Below are 22,843 nucleotides of genomic sequence, written 5' to 3'. Positions count from 1 at the left end.
AATAATGTATGAATTTTAAATAAGCTTAGAAAGTACCTGACATTTTTCTACTTTTAAGCATTCTGTCTTGTCCTCTTTGATTTCTAGGCTTTTCCACTACATTAAAGTCATTCAGTATTTGAGCTCATCAACTTTAAATATATTATTTGTTTATTCATTATTGATTTTTGTATGATATTTTTCCCTCCTAGAATGTAAAACCGATTTTTTTTTCACAGTGCTATATACAGAATTTCCTGACAACTGACATACAGTACAGGTATATAAATATTCACAACGCTTAATCATCTGCTGTCATAAATATCACTTTTATCCCTCAAGACCTGAGTCAAGTGACACATTTAAATTGACATAAAGCTGTGATTATAGCACGACGGCTGGCTGAGTAGCTCAGTGTATTCCATCATGTCAGAGTGCCATAAAAGTGATAATGTTACAGGGCAAACATTAAAACAAGACAGGTTGCCCTCCAATTTAGAGTAATGCATACATAAATGTGTGTCATTACAGTGTCCTGACAATGTTATATGTTTTAATTGTAATATTATTAGATTTTTTATATATATATTATTTTGCTCATCTTTATCTTCATGCACAAGATATCAGAAGTCCTACTGTATTGTGATTAGTTGGCATCACAACCAATCAGAAGAGTGATTGGGATCTTTTGTTTTAGTTATACTGCGAGAGACAACGTGCTATTTATGTATACTGCTCAGTCAGCTGTGAAAGGTTTGAATGAAATGTAATCAAGGAACGAGAAAGTGGGAATGAATGCGTGTGCAGAATGTTTGTTTTGTTCAAAAAGACACAAATGCGATAAATAAAACAAAAAATGACAACAGACCTGAGCATCGACACAATGATGGCAAGGAAAGACGAAACAATAAGCATGGGTGGATGAACAAAAGCCAAAGTGCGCAGTGGTCCGGGAGTTATATACTGTATACATGTGCTAATGACCATGAAACATGAAACAGGTGTGGAAAAAAACATTAGACTAGTTAAGTGGCTTGTGGGAAATGTAGTCTTTAAATGATGTTGACATTGAAACACACCCCTTAAAAGCTATTTAAATGTTTGCACTTAGTGCTGTAAGATTAATATGTGCAGTGTGGGAAGTGCTCATATTTCTACCAAAGAGGATTAAATGCCTTATTACCTGCAGCTTAATGGAAACAGTACAGAGAAAACATGCAATTCTAAATATACAATTTGACTGCATCATTCATTTTTTTGACTCTTTAATAATTTTAGAACTATTTATATCAGGTATAAACCAGGAATAATATATTTAGACTGTACATTTTCCCAACACAACTGTATTTAAGATGTAAATGTATGAAGGCTAAAATGTTTATAAATGAACCCCATATATTAGAGGGGTTTTTTTCTGTAATTCACCTGCTTTTATGTCTCATTTTTTTTTTCTCCCAATGTCCCATTTTTAAATCCTTGCAAATAAATAACAGTATGCCTTCCCCATAGCTCTCATTTCAGTTTCCTGATATATCGCTATAAAATGTCAGTGACCTGCGTAAAAATCCGACTGCTTTCATTATGAAGTTTTTATACCTGTGATTATTTTGCTTAATATGGGTTAAATGGGAAGAAACAAAAATAATATATGATTAGAATATCAATTTTGCTAAAACAAATGTACACACATTGTAGCTATACTGTCTATGTTTATAGTCAATTGTGTGTGACTAATTGCCGATCAATAATTGATAACATTCACATGATGGCAGTTATAGCTAATAGAAAATGTAATCAAATGGCTTTGTTTGAAATAAGATGAAGGTTTTGGCTTATAAAAGTACCTCTTTATATATATATATATATATATATATATATATATATATATATATATATATATATATATATATATATATATATATATATATACAGTACAGACCAAAAGTTTGGACACACCTTCTCATTCAAAGAGTTTTCTTTATTTTCATGACTATGAAAATTGTAGAGTCGAGGAATCGTTACAGCAATAATATATGTATTGTGATATATAATGAAAGTGGTCATCTTTTTAAACAGTTTTTCTTTTCGTAGATTTGTACAGGGATTTATATAAAGATCAGCTTGTTTTTACATGGCTAAGCAGGAGGTGTCAAGTCTCAGCTCGATACTTCATTTAATTCATGGCAAAAACAGAGAGCAGATCTTGTAATTAACACAGTTTGATATACAGAATTGCCTATTAGTGTGGGTCGCACCCCAAACGCAGTGCTTCCCTCCGAAGGACCAAGGCCATTATTAGTTACCTCTGTGTGTTTATGTTTGTGTGTGCATGCTTATAAATGTTTATTTCATTTTCCTTGGACAGAAGTACAGAAATGGGTATTTGGATTATATGTATCATGCTTTTTTAAAGCTTTCTTTTTCTGGGTATTAAGGATAAGGTTATATGCTGCTGAAGCTTTGTGTAGCAATAAAATTACATAAAACCACTGAGCAAACAAATGTCTATCAAAAAGATACAAAGCAATACAGTTGATCATGTTAATATAACTAAAACATATATATATATATATATATATATATATATATATATATATATATATATATATATATATGTGTATATATATATATATATATATATATATATATATATATATATATATATATATATATATATATATAAATTAAATGTGAAAGAAGTACAGAAGTGGGTATAAATAAATTATAAATTTTAAATAAGCTGAGAAAGAACCCGACATTTGGCTACTTTTGAAATCAGAGCTTTCTGTTTTCTTCTCTTTGATGTCTAGGCTTTTCCACTACATCAAAATCATTGAGTATTTAAGTTCATCTGCTAAATTTATTTAGAATACTTTAAATTATTTGTTTATTCAATATTTTAAATATGTTTCAAAATCATTCAAAAGCATGTTTACTCATAGCTGTCCATCAGCCTTCCTTTTTTACCAAATGCACCCTGGCTTTGTACTTCTATCTGATATCAGACCCTGTTTTGTTCTACACATTTTCTTCTGGCTCACTCCATCTTTCCATCACACTCTACATTGACTTAGTAGTTTCCATTACCGGCTCATTTAGCTGCTTGAGTCGAGCTTTTTAGTCAGGTCAGAGGTGTACCACTCAGTCCTGCAGCAGCACCTAATCGTTTGGTGGATGTATTGAGAAAAGAGCTTTTATGAAAAAAGAAATACTGTGGGGGAAAAACTCTTACATACAGTTATATTTATTGAACAAGTGAAGATGCAGTGAAGTGTAAATGCAGTCAGGAGGGCTTTAATGATATGCATTTGAACAGTCTTTTAAAACTACCTTCCACTGTGAGGGCTGATGTAATGATTTGATGGTGAATTTCATACAAATTGTCCTTCGCATTCTTGAATCTATAGCTTCTTCCTATCTTTTATAAGCGTTTTTACCGGTCAGGGTCACAATGCATCTGGAGTCTCTTGGGAACACTGAGTGTGAACACAAGGAACACATATTTTCGCACTCTCACTCACACCGATTGGCAATTTAGAGTAGCCATACAACTTCACACAGACCGCAATTCAAGAACATGATTGAACCCGGGGACCATGGAGCAGTGAGACAAAAACTCTAGTCATTGTGCCACAATGCCACTTGCTGTTTCTAACAGTTCCTTATACTGTAGATGTTTAATTCCTTTATACATTGTAACTAGATAGAGAACACTGTATAGGTTGTGTTGGACAACAATGGACCATTCTGTGGCCCCTGTAAATAAGAAGTCTATTCCAAATCTATCAATTCCATTTCAGAAACAAACATTATTGTATTATATAAAATGTATGTATAATTTAATAATATTGTATTAGGGATGCTTAAATGTTAAACAATTACTACAAGTGAAAAATAGAAAATTGCTAATTGACGTGTGTTAATAGTGAGGTTTTTGACACTAATTAAATTAATGCCCTGCTCATTTGCTTCTAATCTATCAAAGGAACAGTCTGGAGTAAATGTTTTCTTTTAAAGCAAATCCAAATGTTTAATAATTCTAAAACATCTTGACATGGCATGTTAACTCATGACGGATATAGGAAACACTACAAAATCATATGGAAAGCAGAAGTACACTTTAGATCCATACACATATGCTGTGAAAAGCAAAGAATAAACACCCTGTTGTCTGTATTACTTCAAGAGGAAATTAAGGTCTCTTACATCTGTTCAGCAGAAGCCTGCCAGTGTGTTGTGAGCAAGAAGATGACGGTCAGCTTTTGTGTGTCAGACAGATTGGACAGGGGTTACAGTGACCCAGCACAGCCAGGCAAAGAGGCAAGTTTACACATTACAAATATTATTATGCATTACCAACCAACAAACCTGCTCCGATCTGTAGCATCTAATGGACTTCTACAACACATAGCATATATAATACGACATAGCTTTTCTCAGAAAGCAGATCTGGGAATTTTCCAGTAATTCTTTTATTGTGTTATTGTTTTTCATTCACCAGTCTTTCATCTTTTCATTTCCTCATGTTCTCTTCATCTTGTTTTTTTTCTCCTAATGTCCTCATTTTAAAATCCTCGCAAACAAAATAACAGTATGCCTTCCTCGTAGCTTTCATCTCATCTTCCTGATATACCGCTCTAAAATGTCAGTGACCTCATTTTCTTCATCTTGCCATCAAACTACAGTGGAACCCGGTTATCTCGCCCTCAGTTACCTCGACAACCCTATTAAGTCGACGTTTTTGAAGTGGAACCGCCAAATTCTCGCTTTTTCTAAGCATTTTTTATCAGTTATGTCTTTTTTTATGTCACGGAACCCTGATATCTCGAGCACAAGGGGGGAAAAATTTGCCATTTAACGTCGGTTATCTCAGTGCAGCCGCAGAAGAACTTGCGGAAGTGGCGGAAAAATCAAACCTTACAGATGCTACAGGTGTTGTATTGTATACTGGTGAATCTCTGCTGTTAGTTAGTGCTAGTGTTCGTAGTGTTAGTAGGGGCGCGGCGCGGCTTTGGGAAGAAAAGAGCAGCCGTTGAGAGAGTGCCGGTGGGAAGACACGTACCGGGATACGCATGCGCGATAACAACGACCGCCGTGAACCAACATATACCAACAATAACGGACAGTGAGAGTGTGGAAGTTTAAATAGGAGCTGGTGATGATGATAAACGAGCACCATATGTGCGCGATTGAAGCCGGGAGCTTCAGAGAAAGCGACCGAGAAAGCACCTGCCACGCTGAAGGGGGCCGAAGGGGGCGTGGCAGGTGGATTCCTGACAGATAAACATGTACTGTATGTATTTTTATAGCACGCCTTCATCAAACAAATCACGGCAACGCTGTTGTGTAAAAAACCCTTCAGAAACACGTGCATGCACATTCTCATTTATTAACGCACATCATGTACATAAAGAAATTTCAAGCACGTTAATATACTGTCGCCATTTTGTTTTTTGTTTATCTCGATCATCGGTTACCTCGATGCTTTTTGGCGTCCCCCTAGGACATCGACATAACCGGGTTCCACTGTACTTACTGGGAAACTACATGTCAAACACTGAATGGTCTCTACAGCTTGAAATTATATCTTCTTGTAGTTCACATTTACATCATAATAAAAAATAAACACAAACTAATGCACAGCGGTGGACAGTAATAAAGTAAATGTAATTCGTTACTGTACCTAAGCAGGTTTTTTTGAGTATCATAATGAAGTATTTCCATTTGAAGAGCCTTTTAGTTTAACTTCACTACATTTCAAAGTCAAATATTTTACTTTTTACTCAACTACATTTTGCAAAATCAGTTATTCCTTTTTATTTATGAGTGGATAAAAACTGTCAAGCACACAGCAATCCATTAATCAATGTAGAGCACACGTTTTGTTTTGAACTTGTTTTGGTTGCTGCTTGGTGGTACCTACATAACACATACAGTTAAGTGTCAGTTCATCAGCAAGCAGCAAGCATTTTAAGAGGAATAATTGATGGAATTAACTCCTGAATTTAACTTGCCACAACACACATGGCCTTATTTGCATTAATATTATTATTAATTTTAATATTTAAAAAGTAGAACAAGTCCTTAAATTCTCTGCCTGCCTTAGCCCTGTACATTTTCCTCTTACAAAAATTCTCCTCCCAATCTAAGAAATAAAGGCGAAATAAATTATAGTAATTTAGATACTTAAGTACACTTGAAGGCAAAAACTTTTGTAGGTGTGTCTTTACTTTTCTATTTTTTCCCCATCATTTATTCTTAATTTTTACATTTGTGATTTGAATCAGTGAATTGTTGGACGATTAATTATTGTTTACTGTTAGGACCTCACTTCCTGACAACTTACCACCTTATTTCATCATTATCCTTGTTTAATCCATATAGCCAGCTGTATAATGCTTATACCAGTCACAGCAGCTAGACCTTGTTTGCCATTTTTTGTGTCTTGGTATTTGCAATCCTGTAAACCTAGTTACACAGTACTGTTGAGTTTATGCTAAACACTTGCTTTATATCTAAATCGTAGTTTCTTATATAAAAATAAGTGTTACACATGGATTTAGATGGGACATTAGCAGGCCATTAGGGAGAAATAGCCAAAGCCAATACCACTTACCTGCTTTCAACCTGCTAGTGTACGAAGATATTTAATTCTTAGCCCATGAATGTCTTCACTCTGCACACTGAGACATGCTACACAAATATGAAGCCAAAATCTGCAAGCTAAACATAATCTAATTAAAAAGTGAATTAAACATTTTAATACATCAAACTTCTTTTAAATTTAAATGTTAGGTATCAGAATCTTTATTAAATATCACTGTCCAATCCAGTGTAGCAAATGAATAATATTTCTTCTCCTGCAACATAACCCAGTATAACCCAGTTTAGAACAAAAAACAACGGTACAGTAGATAGCTTTCACACACAGTCTTTTGCATCTTTGGCTTGTTTCAGTAGTCCTTGTTCAATGTGTCAGCAGTGAAAACCTGATAACAAAATTCAAAATCAAATATGTACATATATTGCAATAAGCAAAGATAATTTGTTAAAATAATTATAACATTAAAATAAATAAACCATGAATATAGTACCCCAAGCAATGGCTGCAGATTATCAAATATTTAGAAATATTCATGAACCACAAAAGGGGAAAATCAGCCTTGAAATTTTGATATGCAGCAGAAATCTATAACCTGCAGGTGATTTTTGTGGGAGAACACATAACCTTGGAGCAAACTGACCTTGTGTGAGTATCCTACATGGGATGGGCCATTTTTCACAGGATTTTTAAAAAAGAATATAAAACAGTAAAGACTGAGCTAGTGAAGGAAGAAGGACAGGGGAAAGACAAAGATAACTGCTATCTGTTATATTATGCATGAAGTCGCTTGGCCACAGGCCTTTTCCCCCCCACACACAACAGTTAAATGTTTTCAATTTACACATGCAATATTTTAAACAGGATAATAATGGGAGACAATAAACTAGCACTTAAAATATCCAGCTGATCCGCATATCACCCAGTTCTAGGCACAGATCTATTCCACAGTGTCACTTTGAGGATTAAAAACGGTCCTACTTTATATATTTAATGCTCTCTAGTTGTGCAGCTGTTTACTCTGCTAAAGCCGATCTAAAATAGCCTCCTAAATTTACAAGGGATTGTACAAAGCTAGTTTCAGTTCAGCCAATTGTGGCTGTATGGTAATCATTTCATTTTAATTAGATTGTAGCACCACTGTGTCTTCTCGAAGCGGGTTCTCATTTACATATCCATTTACATATCATTTACATATCCATATCCATACATACAGTGAGGAAAATAAGTATTTGAACGCCCTGCTATTTTGCAAGTTCTCCCACTTAGAAATCATGGAGGGGTCTGAAATTGTCATCGTAGGTGCATGTCCACTGTGAGAGACATAATCTAAAAAAAAAAATCCAGAAATCACAATATATGATTTTTAAACTATTTATTTGTATGATACAGCTGCAAATAAGTATTTGAACACCTGTGTATCAGCTAGAATTCTGACCCTCAAAGACCTGTTAGTCTGCCTTTAAAATGTCCACCTCCACTACATTTATTATACTAAATTAGATGCACCTGTTTGAGGTCGTTAGCTGCATAAAGACACCTGTCCACCCCATACAATCAGTATATACATATATGTATATATACATATCTTCGGATGAACAGTTTGTGCTGAATTTAGAATTATGGTGTTTGCTTGTCTGTGCATGTGTGTCTTATATAAGAATTTTCATAATCCAAGTCAAAGTCCAAGTGGCATTCAGTGTGTTTGACTAGTGTGTGTGCAAAAGTGTGTTTTTACAGTACATTGATAATGGTTAACCATTTCCATCTAACACCACAATATATTTATGCAAAGAACATTGTTACATTGCTGACTTAGTGCACAGGAGTCCAAAAGGATGACAACACCTAGGAATACAGTGGTATCCAAAAACAAACCCAGAAACCTAAAGGTGATAATGGAAAAGAAAGACATATAGAAAGCTACTTTAAGTAATCAAACCAAGTAATGTCTCAGTGGCCCTCCGAGGAGTTGTATGTGTGAGGGTTGGGTTTGGGGACCTTGGTGGTGAGCTAAATCCCCTCCCAAATATCCCCGAAACAAAACAAAACACAAAGAAGCTAATATTTTCATTTTTAGCATTAGACAGTGGTGAATGAAATACACAAAGCATGTACTTGAGTAAAAGTAGAGATACACAATGCAAAATATTAATCCAGTAAAAGTAAAAGTGCTCCCTTTAGTCAAGTCAAGTCAAGTTTAAACTATTAAGGTTTTCTGGGCTAGCGGCACTCGCTTCCGGTTTCACAGTGCCATTTTTCCCATGCCACCCATTATTTAAGCACACAAAGGACTCGGGGCCAGATTATCTCAATGGTTTGCTTGCCACTGAGACTACCCTTGCCACCCTGCCTGTTCCTGAGCCTGAGCCTGAGCCTGAGCCTGACCCCTGCTCTGCCTCTGCTCTGGTTTGGGCTCTGGACTGTTTTCGGTTTGTGTTTTTGACCTGCCCTTTATTGCTCAGTTGACATGCCTGAATTTTGGACTGTTTTTGATTGCTGATTCTGGATCCCCCTGCTGTGCTCTGTTTTCCTGGCTTTTGGATTTTGGATCTGTTTTTGAACCTGTGTTTTTCTCAGTGCCTCTTTCTCATTCTGCATTTGGGTCCTTCTTTCCACTCAACATTTCTGACACTTTCACTTAAATTCAAATAGTACAAAAGTATCTGCCTTCAAATGTGCTTAAGTATCCAGAGTACTATGATTTATTATGGCTATAATGTCCCTTTATCGTTTTCTTTTTCTAGATTAATCAACTCAGTTTATGTAAAAAGACTATAATGTTACTTTTAGCACAGACAACTATTAAAAAAATGATATTAATTAGTCAAAAAGTGATTGATAAAACTCTCTTTTTAACTACTTATAATAAAAATGCAAATAAGGCCATGAGTCAGGAGTTTCTTTTCTCATTTATTCCTCTCAAAATGTTCTGCTTGCTTTTGTCCTGACACTGAAATGTGTTCATGCTAAGTAGATACCAACAATCAAAACAAGTTAAAAACAGAGAGCACTTTCTTCCCTGATTGGTGGCTTGCTGTGCGCTTGACCAGTTATTTTTTATCCACTAGTGTTTGAGTAAAAAAAAAAAAGAATTGACTTTGAAATGTAGTGAAGTTACAGTAAAAGTCTCCCCAAATGGAAATAATTCAGTAAAGTACAGATGCGCGAAAAAGCTACTTAAGTACCGTAACTACAGTAATTTCCGGACTATAAAGCGGACCCATATATAAGCCTAACCCACTGAATTTGACAAAGATTTTTATTTTAAACATAAATAAACCGCACCTGTCTATAAACCGCAGGTGTCTACACTGAAACTAATGAACTTTACACAGGCTTAAATGAAAGACAGTGTCTGTTACACGGTGTAACGGATGAAATATGTTGTGGCACCCTTAAGAGCAGAACGGCATTTTGGGAATAGCCTACCGCCACATTTATCCGCTATTACTGCATGTGTGCAAGACCGAGGAATATGTCCTTATTATTTTCTGATGCTCATTTCTAAGTTTCATTGACTAACCCGTAACGCTGTTGCCAAGAAAAATTAAAAAGCACGAGTTTTGGAAACCTGTCTGTGCTAATATGATTTCTGTTGCAACTGGAGTTAGCAAACTCTCCCTTCACCCAGACTCAACGTGTTACAACGGCTTGTATCTAAACAGCAGCCTACCAAGAAAGTCATTGTTTACTGTCTTCCTCCGTCCTTTCACAACTATTTCTCTCAGGAGGTTTTTTTTTTGGCATCGTCATGTGTTTAAAAAAAAAAAGTTTTTTCTCCCGATGCCGTGCAGCTCAGAACACAGGTGAGGTGCGTTTTTCCGTTTCCGTTCAGAAATTTCATTGGTCTAATGTTATGGGGTTCAGTTTTTTGGCTTGAAGTTTGTAAACCCAAGAAAAACCCAGGAAAAATTAATAAATAAGCCACTTTGTTGTTTAAGCCGCGGGGTCCAAAACGTGGGAAAAAAGTCGCGGCTTATAGTTTGAAAAATACGGTAATTACATTTTCTTTATTACTGTCCACCGCTGAAGGTCCCCTGGTGGTCTAGTGGTTAAGATGCAGCGCTCCCACCGCTGCGACCCGGGTTCGATTCCCGGTCAGGGAACCATCCCCAGCCACTCTTAGTGCCGGTCCCAAGCCCGGATAAATTGGGGAGGGTTGCGTTAGGAAGGGCATCCAGCGTAAAACATGTGCCAAATCAAACGTGCGGAGGATCCGCTGTGGCGACCCCTAACGGGAGAAGCCGAAAAGAAACTTTAAACTGTCCACCGCTGCATTTAAAGTTCACAAAGTTTCATTTCTATAACTGTGCAGCACTCAAAAACATTTCAGGGTTAATCCAGGATTCCCATTTCAATTCAGATCAAGACATGTCTCCTGATCAAGAAACAGAAGTGCATTGGCTTCTGGGAAACCAAGTATCTGTCCATAATTCTGACTGGGAGTCCCCCAATTGCATTGCTCTTACCTTATGTGGGTCCATGTGAGCCAAGACACCATTAATTGATTTCTATAAGTGACCAGTGCTGTGAAAGTAAGTTTCTGCAATCAAATGCACTTCACATCAGATTGCCTGCTTTGGGAAGAAAACATTTCTTAAAAAGCATGACGTGTAGTTGATTTTGGTGTTTGTTAAAGGGTACCAACGATGTTCTTTGTGCTTAACCTTGTGACGGCCAGCATACAATACTGTTCAGCAGTATAAAATGCTTTCAGTGGTGCAGTGGTGGAAACTGAGCAGCAGCTGACTAAGTAGCCTTTATTTTTTCAGACTTCTCAGGCATTACAGCGGCTACTAGAAAATAAGGAAGTGTTGAGGCCCCAAGGCAGGTTGTCAGTGAAGTTTTCAGTAGACTCTCTATTGATTAGCAGTCATGTGTTTGTATGTGTGTGTGCTTGGAACCTTTGTTTTCTTAAGTCTATAAAGAATTTGTTGGCTTTCTTGCTGGAATCGAGCTATTGTCACTTCACCCTGTAACAAGGTTTTTCACTGTAGGCAGGCTTGTTATTGTGAGAGATTGAAGCAAACGCTGTTGTATCGTCCACTAATTTAATAATAATGGTGGTAGAAATGTAGCAAGGGACACAATCATTAGGGTTTAAAGGGAAAGGCTTTATGAAGCCCCTGTGTTCAGAATCAGGATAAAGCATGTTTTGTTTATTGACCAAGCTTGAGAGCATATAGGTTTTGATGCTCTAAGTCAGGGGTGTCCAATCTTTTCCACAAAGGGCCGAAGTGGGTGCAGGTTTTCATTCCAACCAAGCAAGTCCACACCGAATTCTACCTGTTTAAATCTAATTTTTAATTTCCAATGATTATCAGGTGTTGCCCTAGACTGGTACAAATGAAACCCTGCACTCTCACCAGCCCTTTGTGGAAAAGATTGGACACCCCTGCTTAAAGTGGTCGAGAATGTTGAGAAGTGAAATGCCAGTGACATTACTGGTGACCCAGTTGGCAAACCAGTGATTTTTGGTAATGTCTATAATATGCTTATTTGATCTATACACATTTTGGCTTGTTTGTTATATATATTGGATGCCGTACTCATATATTTAGTACAGGTGGGTGAAAAGTCTCAGGTTGTTTCATCAGAAGAGCAAAATGTCATTGACGGAGGTCAATATAAACTAGCTAACTTTATCTAGTGTTAGTGATATTTTCTTTTGAGATAAATGTCCTAGGTATCCGATAACCACCCAGTGGTCATTAGATCTGTTAGCAAAGCTTAAAATGTGTGAATAGAGAAAAATAGATGTTAGTAAAATTGACAACACAGTAACTTTAGATAATAGGACAGGGACTGTGTTTGTTTTCTGGCATCATGACCATCTGTTCATCATGTTCTGCTGGGTTTTCCGTAAAAAAACTAAAAGTGGTATTATTGTAAAATAAAATGAAGCCATGCTTTCTTTACAGTTGATACAAACAAAAGCACGTTATTAAAGACAGTTTATTAGCACAATTCAGTTCATCAAAGTAAAAGTGGTTGTTCGCCATTTCTCCACAGACTTGTTAAAGACTGCCATCTGTAGGTGAGTCAGTAAAATAGCACAGATGTCTGTGTGCCATGAAGGCTTATAATCATTCTTACTTAACATTTATCAATTTCATTTATTTCATAGATCCCAGGTCCTAATGTACATATTAAACACAATGTTCTGTGATGTAGATCATTTCAGATAAGATTCTGATCAAATTAATAAGAAACTGAAAATAGAATCTGATTGACTTGTTTTCTCATTTTAATTATTTTTGATTTAATTTTTTTTTAATGTTGATATTGGTAGATTTTTTTATTGAATGATTTCTGCCAATTATGCCTTATACATAGCCCGAAATACAGTGATTCCTGATCTTATCTGAGGAACCCAGTGTGTGAGAGAAAGATATTGCCAGGAAGAGACACCAGTCCATCATAATACATTTAACATTTTCACACCCACATTTGACTAGCATGTTCCTGGGTTATTGGGAAACCTGAACAGGAGAACTCTGAGAAAATAATAAAAAAGATTTGTTCTGTATTTCTTTGCAGTTGGATGGCAACCTATTCGGTCATCAGGAGGGCCTTACTGCTTGTCCACTTCTGCCTGTGAATGAAAATGTGTGTGAAGTCGAGATTGTTGAGAAACTTTTTGCTGTGGAAGAAGACCAAGAAGAGAAGGCACTCCATAAAAATCCATAAAAGTATGTGGAGAACATGCTCAGAAACCTACACAGAAAATAAGGCTCAGGTTTGCCTGTATGTGATGCAGGTGCATGTGAATACAGCAAACTAAATCCCTGTAGAGTCTGACCTCTGATGCAATAAGCTTAAAAGGTTTTTTCTGGCTGTTTTTCAGAAGCCAGATTTCTCAGTTTCTCGGTTCTCAGAAACTACACTCTCTCTCTCTCTCTCTCTCTCTCTCTCTCTCTCTCTTGAGGTCCCAAGGATGAGTGCATGATTTTAGCAGTGAGTCACTGCATTCTGATTTATACGGACCCATTCATTACACAAAAGATGTCTGCAAGGGTGGGCAGCACTATTCTTCATTAACCATTGCATTGCATTGCATTGCAAAAAAAAAAACCCTGAGGGGAAATACATCTTCAGCTAAGTTATGATTTCAACCAAGAAGGTCATAGAATTCAAAACAACTGAGAGAGCTTGCAATAAATATTTTATTCAGACCAGAAAAATAGACATCAAATATTAATATACTGTTCACATATTCTTTAGAAACATTAACAATTAAACAAATTTCATTACTGTCAATAACATTCGGTGGTCACCATACACTGGTTGTGGTACAAATCAACAGACACTGAAAATACACATTTCACATTTAATGATTAAGGTTTTGATGAACGCTAAAACATGGATGACAAAATAGACATTCACAGTGAAACGGTGATGAAATAGAAACACAATATCAGTCAAGTGGTTAAAAACTCCTGTGGATTCAACCAAGCATCTTAAATCGTAAACAGATTTAAATGCCACTGATTGCACTTTCTTTTACAAAAGCACCTTAAATACCGTTTTCCACTAATAACAACAAGGATCGTTTGTTCCTGATGCCTGAGGAGCTAACATTAGTTCTTTTTTTTCTTGCTACTGTATGTGTGTGGTGGTCTGGGAAAACCTGTCAGGTGATCACGAGTATGAGGTTTTGACCATAAAAGAACCAACAAAAAAGCAGCTGTAAATGATGTAAGTCAGACTGTGCAAAATCTTCATAGGTAAATCTTTTTTTCTTAAGATTTTAAAATTTTGAAATTTTTGTAGGCCATAGTGTAACAAACATGATTTGTCGTGACTTGACTCTTGAACATGCGTTTCAACAGTTTTTAATGGGATGATGGCTCCCACCATGTATGTGCTGATTTGGTGCATTTATATGGTCATTAAAAGACACAGAAGCCCTATAGGCACTCTGTACAGATGACAACAGACAACAATCTTAAATGCCATGAGGGTTTTCTGTATCTTGCGCTTGTGTTTAAGCTCTTATGCGTGATTTTTATTTTACCTCTGGTAATGAAACAGAGACTGGCAGATGCTGTTGATAAATCAGTGGCTCATTTCCCCATTGTGCACTTTCGTAGGTATACAGTATACTTGCCTTCATTTTCTCATGCTGCTGTGTTGGTATACACCATAAGGACACATGATGCAATCCTGTATGGACACCAAAGTTGGATTTTGGAGTGTAATTTTAGAGATTTGTGCTCATTCAGCCACAAGGGTGAAAAGTCAGGTACTGATGTAGGGTGCGGAGGCCTGGGGTGCAGTCAGCGTTTTAATTCACCTCTAAGGTGTTCAATAGGTTTGAGGTCAGAGCTCTATATTCTTTTACTCCAACCCATGTAAACTCTTCATAGCGCTGGCTTTGTGCACAGGGACATTTTCATTGGTTAACAAGTTCAAGTGAGGGGAAAATATATTATATCCAAAGACGTATTATACAATTGTGTGCCCTTTGTAATAACACTTTGAAAAGGAACCGCATATGGCTAGGAAAAGTTATGTGTCCCAATACTTTTGTCCAAATAGACTTTATAGTATATTTTAATAGTATAGAATATTAATAGTACAGTATATCATTTTCCATCTTTCCATATAGAGGTAGGTGTGGCATCTTGCAGTAGAGCTGCAGTAGAGGTTTTACATGCAATTTTCTTCCTTTTCACTAATCGAAGATAAACTATATACTTTATTATAGAATATTAAAATTTGGCAAAGTGAAGGGTTTTCCCATGCAGCCACAGATACAGTATATACTATCTCTTACAGCATTTTATATCCGCCAGTACTTTAAAATGTCATTTCTGCCCTCTATCTTACAAGGCACCTCCCATTTGATGAGGATGCAAATTTGCAATAATAACAGGATGACATTTAACCCAACAGCTGACAGACTGTGCACTGATAACAGGAAATGGTCTATCTAGCACACTGCCAATGAAACTTGTTTTCTTTCATAGTTTCTCTTCCTATTTAAGGTAAAAGAGAAATAACATCATGGCAGAAAAGTGAATTCCCCTACCTTTTTGCCTAAAATCCTGTACTCATTTTGCCATGATCAGATTTTCCTTATCAGGAATGAGATCATGAAAAAAGAATGGAATTATGAAGGATTTAAACCGTACAGTGTGACCTGTTTTTACAAAGTAAAGCCAATATTTCCGTTCACAGCTGGAGGGTGCTGTCTCCCACTGCCTCCTTCAAAACTTTAATGGCAGCAGTCCGGAATTGTGGCAGATAGAAAGGAACGTTTGAATCACTGGTTTTCTTGCATTCCATCTTAGGACTGGAATCTGGAATCTGCTCCTCTGTTCCAACTTCCTCTTTATACTCCTCATCTAGCTCATCTTCTTCAGCTTCTTCATTCATTCCCATGTAATAGAGTTCTTTGGACACCTGGGTGCTCTCTGAAACTTCATCCTCTTGTTCGGACGTTTCAGAAAACTCCTCTACGGAGTTGTAAGAGCAAGAGCTTCGGGGATTGGTGCTATTAGAAGAGGAATGGCTCTCCAGCTCGCAAAGGCCTCCAGGAAAGGAGCCAGAGATATCGGAGTTATTAGCTGAGAAGTTTCCCTCGTCGCTGGAGCTGCTTAAACTCTCCTGCTGCTTCATCTGGAGGACAGGCTGATCGAACACAAGGATAGTGGAGTACATTACGGACGACTGGCCCGACGTTTCAGAGCTTGCAGCAACAGTGGACGCATCAAGAAAAAGAGGATCTAATGATCCTTCTCTGGATGAGAGATTGTTGCTTTGGCGTTCTGTATTGTCTGAATGGTGAAGAAGTGCCTTCTCTTCTTGGTCTTCTTCCACAGCAAAAAGTTTCTCAACAATCTCGACTTCACACACATTTTCATTCACAGGCAGAAGTGGACAAGCAGTAAGGCCCTCCTGATGACCGAATAGGTTGCCATCCAACTGCAAAGAAATACAGAACAAATCTTTTTTATTATTTTTTTTTGTAAAGCTTAGATAATGCTTTTACATTCCTTCTCATTTATTTCTGTTCAGCAGTAACACTTCTGACGACAAAATATATTTTATTAACGATAAACTTCAAGTCTGACCTTTTTGAAATCTATTCCCTTAGCCCAAGAACAGTTGTTGGGATTTGGGACGTCTTTCCACACGAACTTCTTTAATCTAAAAGAAATGAAATTAGAATTTGACAATGTAGAATAAATATATAGACAAAATAATATTTCAGTTCACATCCACACACCCGAACTAATCACCCGAACTAATATGACCTGCAGGGATGTGTCAACAGTGTGACTACGCTGCTGTCAGAAGGATCAATGGAATCAGTAGGAATCAGAAATGTATAGCCAGAGGCCATGCCTCTGCATACAGACATGTTTTCTCTATGCACTCTGTCCATGTTCAGACCATGCAGAAAGCAGAGTAAACAATGATTCCAGACAGCAGATGATTCCTTTTTTCCATTTCAATTGCTAAATGACTGATTATAGGATCGAAGACATGCATGGAACGAATTAAAATAAACAATTAGTTTGATCACTATATATATTATGTGGAATAAAAATTTTTAATCAAAGTCTGATTTTTATTAAATAAGGAATAAATATCCATGACAGCTAAACACTTTTGACCACTTCAATAAGTATTTCTAAACACAATTCTTCTTTCTTTGAGGGGACCAACAAATTTGTTCATACCTGTTCATTCTGAAACTTTAATGTTTGAATAAATTTTTTTCCCCTAAAAGATGCCATATTTGATGTTGGTGGTAGAGAGTAGAGGTCGACTGATGGATTTTACTGATACTGACAGCTTGGTCCGATCGTACTTGCAGATAACCGAATAATCAACTATACTTTTAAAAATGAATACTAGATTAAAAACAAAAACAAAAAAAAAAACATAACACTATTTAAAATAGCACTGAACTTGGCAAAAGCACTGAAATGTGCAAAATAAAAATATTAAATAATTCATTTAACATTCTAATTATATAATTCTTCTTCTTTCAGCTGCTTTAATTAGTGGTCGCCACAGTGGATCATCCGTCTCCAGACTACTCTGTCCTCTACATCTGCCTCTTTCAAACCAACTAATTAATAAATTATAAATATAATACAGCACACTCTCTGTGCAGCCCGCGGTCTTACATGTAAAAACAAACAGCACATAGTGTCGTGATTTAACCCGGAAAAGCCGATAGTTCCAGCAATCTGAACCTGGAAAAAATCGGTGCCGATTTATTTGCAAAACCCATGATTGGTCAACCTCTAGTAGTAAACGATGTTGTGCGGTCCACGCAGACTCTCCACTGGTGTCCCACAAGGCTCAGAACTTGGTCCCCTCCTTTTCTTGACTATACCACTCTCTTGGTGAAGTCATATCCTCACATGGGTTTTCTTACCCCTGCTATGCTGATGACACTCAACTAATCTTCACTTTTCCTCCCTCAAATACCACAGCTTCCGATCTGATCTCGGCATGCTTGGCGGACATATCTTCTTGGATGAGTGCTCATCAACTAAAACTCAACCCCAGCAAAACCCAGGTGTTTCATCTCCAAGTTAGGGTCTCAAAATAACTCTATAACTCTCTGCTCTTCCCTTCAGCCATTGCTCACAACCTTGGGGTAACTATGGACAATTAACTGTCCTTCTCTTTACATGTTGCTAATGTGGCTTATTCTTGTTGATTCCTTCTCTACAACATCCGAAAGATTCAACCATTTTTGTCCACACAGGCTACTCAGGTGCTTGTTTAGTTTCTAGTCATTTCGAGACTGGACTACTGCAACTGTCAGCTGGCAGGTCTACCTCTGAATGCTATTAGTCCAATGCAAATGATCATAAACACAGATGCGTGACTTTTGTTTAACCTGCCCAAGTTCTCCAACACCACCCCACTGCTGTTTCCTCCAATGGCTTCCGGTAGCTGCACGTATCAGATTTAAAACACTGATGCTTGCCTACAAGGCCAAAAATGGACCAGCACCCTCTTACTTCAGAAAACCTGGAAAATATAATTGCCCTCATGCAGCATAATAAGGGTTGTTTTTCCCCTGCTCTTTTCTTTTGTATCAAGTTCACAGATTAGGTCAATAACATCTCTAGAAAAAAAAAAAACAATGAAAAAAAACAACAACTAGCAAATATATAGCGAACATTATAAATAAATTGACATCATGTACTGTATATAATTCTGCTGATTCGAAACAAATAGTTAAAAAAAAAAAACATTGTATAAACAGAGCCACACTTTCTGTGCATATTAGTGAGCTGTGTGTTACTGAGTAAACAGGATGAAGGTAATTTGTTCCTCAACTTAAGAACAGACGATGCATAGAATTAGCAGAAAAGGTGCTTGTAAATTAAACCAATAGGAGCAATAATGATATGAACCCGGTAATCAAACGCATTCGATTCAGAGAGCATGTGGATTTTATAACCATTGTGTCCTTGAGCACAGCACTGGGCTCCCATGCTGTGCATTATGCACTCCAGAAAACTCTCTGTCCTTTAGCTCTCATCTATCCTCTGCACTCATGTCCACTGAACCATTAAGACTTTTGCAGCCCCTGTTTCCTGTCGTTGCATGCTGTCAATGGGTACACGAGTGAGGACAGAATCAATACCAATTATCCCATGCTTAAGCCATCCACGTCTGCTACTTACCCAATAAGAAACGTTTTGTGCTTGTTGTTTGTTGTTCTGCCTACGTATGTTTAACTCATACAGCTTATTCTAACAATACCACAATTTTTTTGAGGTAGGCGATGGCTTACTGGTTTTGAGAGATGATCAAAGTGACAAACAGGACGACGAAGAGGAAGGCGATGATCATGAGAAGCATGTAGGCTGCAGGGTCACTTCGCACAGCTGCAAAACAACAGAACCGTTCTAAGAAAGGAGTTAAGAACTTGCCGAGATTGACCTCAGACGCCTTAGAGATGTGAAGAATAAAATTGTTAAATCACACACAAACATAAATTATGTATTAGTATTACAATTATTATCAACAGCAGTTTGGCTTGGTCAAACATACCCTTTAATTAAAATAGTTGAAAAAAATCACCAAGTTTTTATATCTTTACTGTAAAGCAGGGGTGGGCAATTAATTTTTACAAGGGGCCACATGAGAAACCTGAATTGTGTCAGAGGGCCACACCAACGATAATATTTTAGGGATGCACCGAAATGAAAATTAAATTCAAAAGGCAATGAAATCCATAATTTTTTGTGTTATGCCTTTTGCCTTGGCACCATCACTGGAAACTTTCTTGCCTTTTCAAAAACGTCCTCTACAGACGGAGTGCGCATGCTCGGATTGACTTTACTTTTCTGCGCCGCGTTCTTCTCATATTTAGAAGGCTATCGGGATGTTTGGATTTCAGGTGATAAATTAAACCCGACTTGGAGAAACTCTTTGCAGATACACCCCCTCTTGAAATTTCAGCATTGCATGTTCTGCAAATCGCTCTCCGCACACCGCAGACATGTTGCTCTTATCCAGATAACCGTGTGCTGGCTGCGCTTTTTTATTGCGCCATTACAATTTTGTTTCTGCCGTGTTGTTTCGGTGATTTAGGTATTTCGGCCGAAAATTTTCGGTGCATCCCTGTAATTTATGATTGGCCTCACGCGGGCCGGACAGGGACGTACAAAGGGCCGGATGTGGCCCGCGGGCCGTAGTTTGCCCAGGTCTGCTGTAAAGTTTATTATTTAATGAAACTATTTTCAAAGGTGTCAATGTCTACAAATTAGCCATATTTTATATTTCTATGCTACCAACATATTTTTCAGTAAAAGAATGGTCATTATGAATCAAACTTTACTGGCAGAAAAGCCAACTCACTGAAGGGGAAAGGACACAAGATGTAAAAGACATTCATTTGTTTTTAATCATGATTACTATGACCAGTAATTCCACAAGCTGTTTTCCTGTGAGGCAATAAAATCCAAGTGAATGAGACTAAGCAACACAGGAGCTTTAAGGATGGATTTGGACTGTACTAAATGTCAACAGTCTGCTACATTCGCTCAGGACGCAGGTTGCATTTAATCACCTATCAATGCGCACTGTAACAAAGTTAAACCGTAATAAATGGACATTCGGTGCCACCCAGAAGAGGATTTGTTCCCACTTGAGTCAGGTTAATCTTAAGGTTTTTCCTTATGCCATCTTGTCGAGTTTTTCCTCACCACAGTTGCCCTCATTAGAGACAAACTTACAATTATAAGGAAGAGAATTATTCTTTGGCATTGAGACAATGTCCATTGTTAAAAGCGCTATACAAATAAAATTGACGTTCTCTCTGATCCAGACTATCCAGATTAAAACCAGACTATTACAGTGGACTATTGCTTAATTGTCATTGTTTTTTTGTTTTTTTTTGGGGGGGGGGGGGGGGGGAACAGCCTTCTCATCTATGGACATACACTAAAGTTTCTGTAGTAAAATAGTTTTTTTCTTCTCTGTGCCTGTTAAAATGTTCTTGTTCCGCAATTTTTTTTTTTTACATTCCCGATACAATAAAACTGTGACTCAGTGGTGTGTGTTACCTGTGCATGCCACTGGCTCCCCTTCACCATCCACAAACACAGGATATAGCTTAAACTCCTCTGTGCCATAAAAAGGTCCTGTGTGAAATACAATGTGTTAAGATGATATATACACAAACATGCCCCAAACATCTTTCATTTACTTTAATGCCTCACATCAAAGCTCATTTTTGTAGTCAGAAATAAACCACGGACAAAAAATCTGCTACAATGAAACAAAGCCTTTCTCTTACCCCAGAAAGCTTTTCCTGCTTTTTCAATCCAATTCTAGTAAAATTTACATCCACTTCAATGTAATGAATATTACATGTAGCTGGCTGAGTTACTTTAAAACAAACAGCTCAATAAAGGCTAGTACAGCTTAATAAACCATGAGACATTGACACTTAATATAGCTGCCACAGGGTACTGTATAAGCTGGATACAAATGGAACATCATATATTTTACTAGAATCAATAATATACTAAAGAAAACAAATAAACTTCCATCACAAAGACAAAGAAATAGTCACTATGTTTTAGAGAAAGAGTGAGTCTCTAAGACAATCTCCGCAAAAAGTACATCAGCAGACAGTAAGAAAACAGTAATTACCACTAATGTAAAATAGTTACAAACTTACGGCACAGCTGGAGATCCCTTGCGGTTGAAGCGACTCTGAGCCACTCTACTCTCCCTGGTGGGGTCTTGCCCTGGCTGGAATCACCACTCAAATCCAGCCACTCAAGCACAAAGGACTGGAGCGATGGCTGCTCACACACCAGGGTCCAGGAGAAAAACACACAAGACGTATTGGCTGCTACGTAAAACCGGTGCACACACTGTCCTGCAGATAGGAAATAAAAGTGCCATGTACCCAAACACTGGAAAACAGTTTCAACACATTGGGAGCTAATTCATGTGTACAGGTAGTCGATGAAACATGTCTTAGCCTACCCAGGAGACTTAAAGAATGGTGATCAATATGGGGAAGTAATTTAGCAAAACAGAGCAATTTACATTAACGTACTATATAAACTATACAGTATATATGTAGGTGGCAGTAGGTGTGGTGGTGGGTGTTTCAGTGTCCGACGACAGTGATAAATATGAGAGAGACAAGAGCTGAAATTGGGCTTTGAAAAAGCAAAGACACCAAAATAAACTACACCCTCTAACACAGAGATAAGTGAACTCTGTCGATCGCTGGCACAAGGTGGGAAATGCGTACATCCTGGCAATGTCCCAATGTATCATACCACATATACACTGCTATGTTTGCCGGCTACGCAAAACGTACATTTTTTCATACAATTTTGTTGAATCTGTTGCACTGCTGCGTGTTGTTAAAATTCATGTACTGTACATGTAGTACGGAAAAGGACAGAAATTACAATAACCGTAAGGCATCAATTCAAATCCTTTCTAATAAAAGTTAAGAAAAATATTTTATTATTTGTTTTAAACCAAAGTTGAAGTTTTGGAAGCAGATCTTAGATGAGGAGGTTGGAAAGCTAAGCAGACTAAAACACTAAAGTGCTGCTGTATCTGTCTGTTAAGAGAAAACTAAAACCTAATGCTGTCTTTAAGGTAAAGTTGAATCATTTATTCATCTACAAACAGTAAAAGCAACCAAAATCGCTCTGTCAGCCTAGAGTAGTCTTACGCCACTACCAACTGCGTCCGTGTTTACAGAGTGATGTCAAATCAACATGGCTGCTTGTACTGTGA

At 37.2% G+C, this 22,843-nt stretch overlaps 1 protein-coding gene across 5 annotated transcripts in view; it reads right to left on the bottom strand.

The window, feature by feature from the left end:
* Window positions 1–13,735: 13,735 nt before the first annotated feature.
* lepr (leptin receptor) overlaps window positions 13,736–22,843 on the bottom strand; it is a 69,200-nt gene continuing 60,092 nt past the window's right edge. For all 5 annotated transcript variants that reach the window (XM_083566039.1, XM_083566042.1, XM_083566041.1 and 2 more), the window contains 5 exons: window positions 21,756–21,959; window positions 21,136–21,213; window positions 19,359–19,452; window positions 16,663–16,738; window positions 13,736–16,513 (listed from right to left, as the gene is read on the bottom strand). In XM_083566039.1, coding sequence (XP_083422165.1) covers window positions 15,761–16,513; window positions 16,663–16,738; window positions 19,359–19,452; window positions 21,136–21,213; window positions 21,756–21,959 — 1,205 coding nt within the window. In that variant the 3' untranslated portion in view covers window positions 13,736–15,760. The remainder of the gene's footprint in view (window positions 16,514–16,662; window positions 16,739–19,358; window positions 19,453–21,135; window positions 21,214–21,755; window positions 21,960–22,843) is intronic.

The sequence above is a fragment of the Silurus aristotelis genome, assembly GCF_946808225.1.
Source record: "Silurus aristotelis genome assembly, chromosome: 2".
In the NCBI taxonomy this organism is placed as follows: domain Eukaryota; kingdom Metazoa; phylum Chordata; class Actinopteri; order Siluriformes; family Siluridae; genus Silurus; species Silurus aristotelis.
The sequence above is the reverse complement of the archived record's forward strand: the minus strand, read 5'-3'. Positions and strand labels throughout refer to the sequence as shown.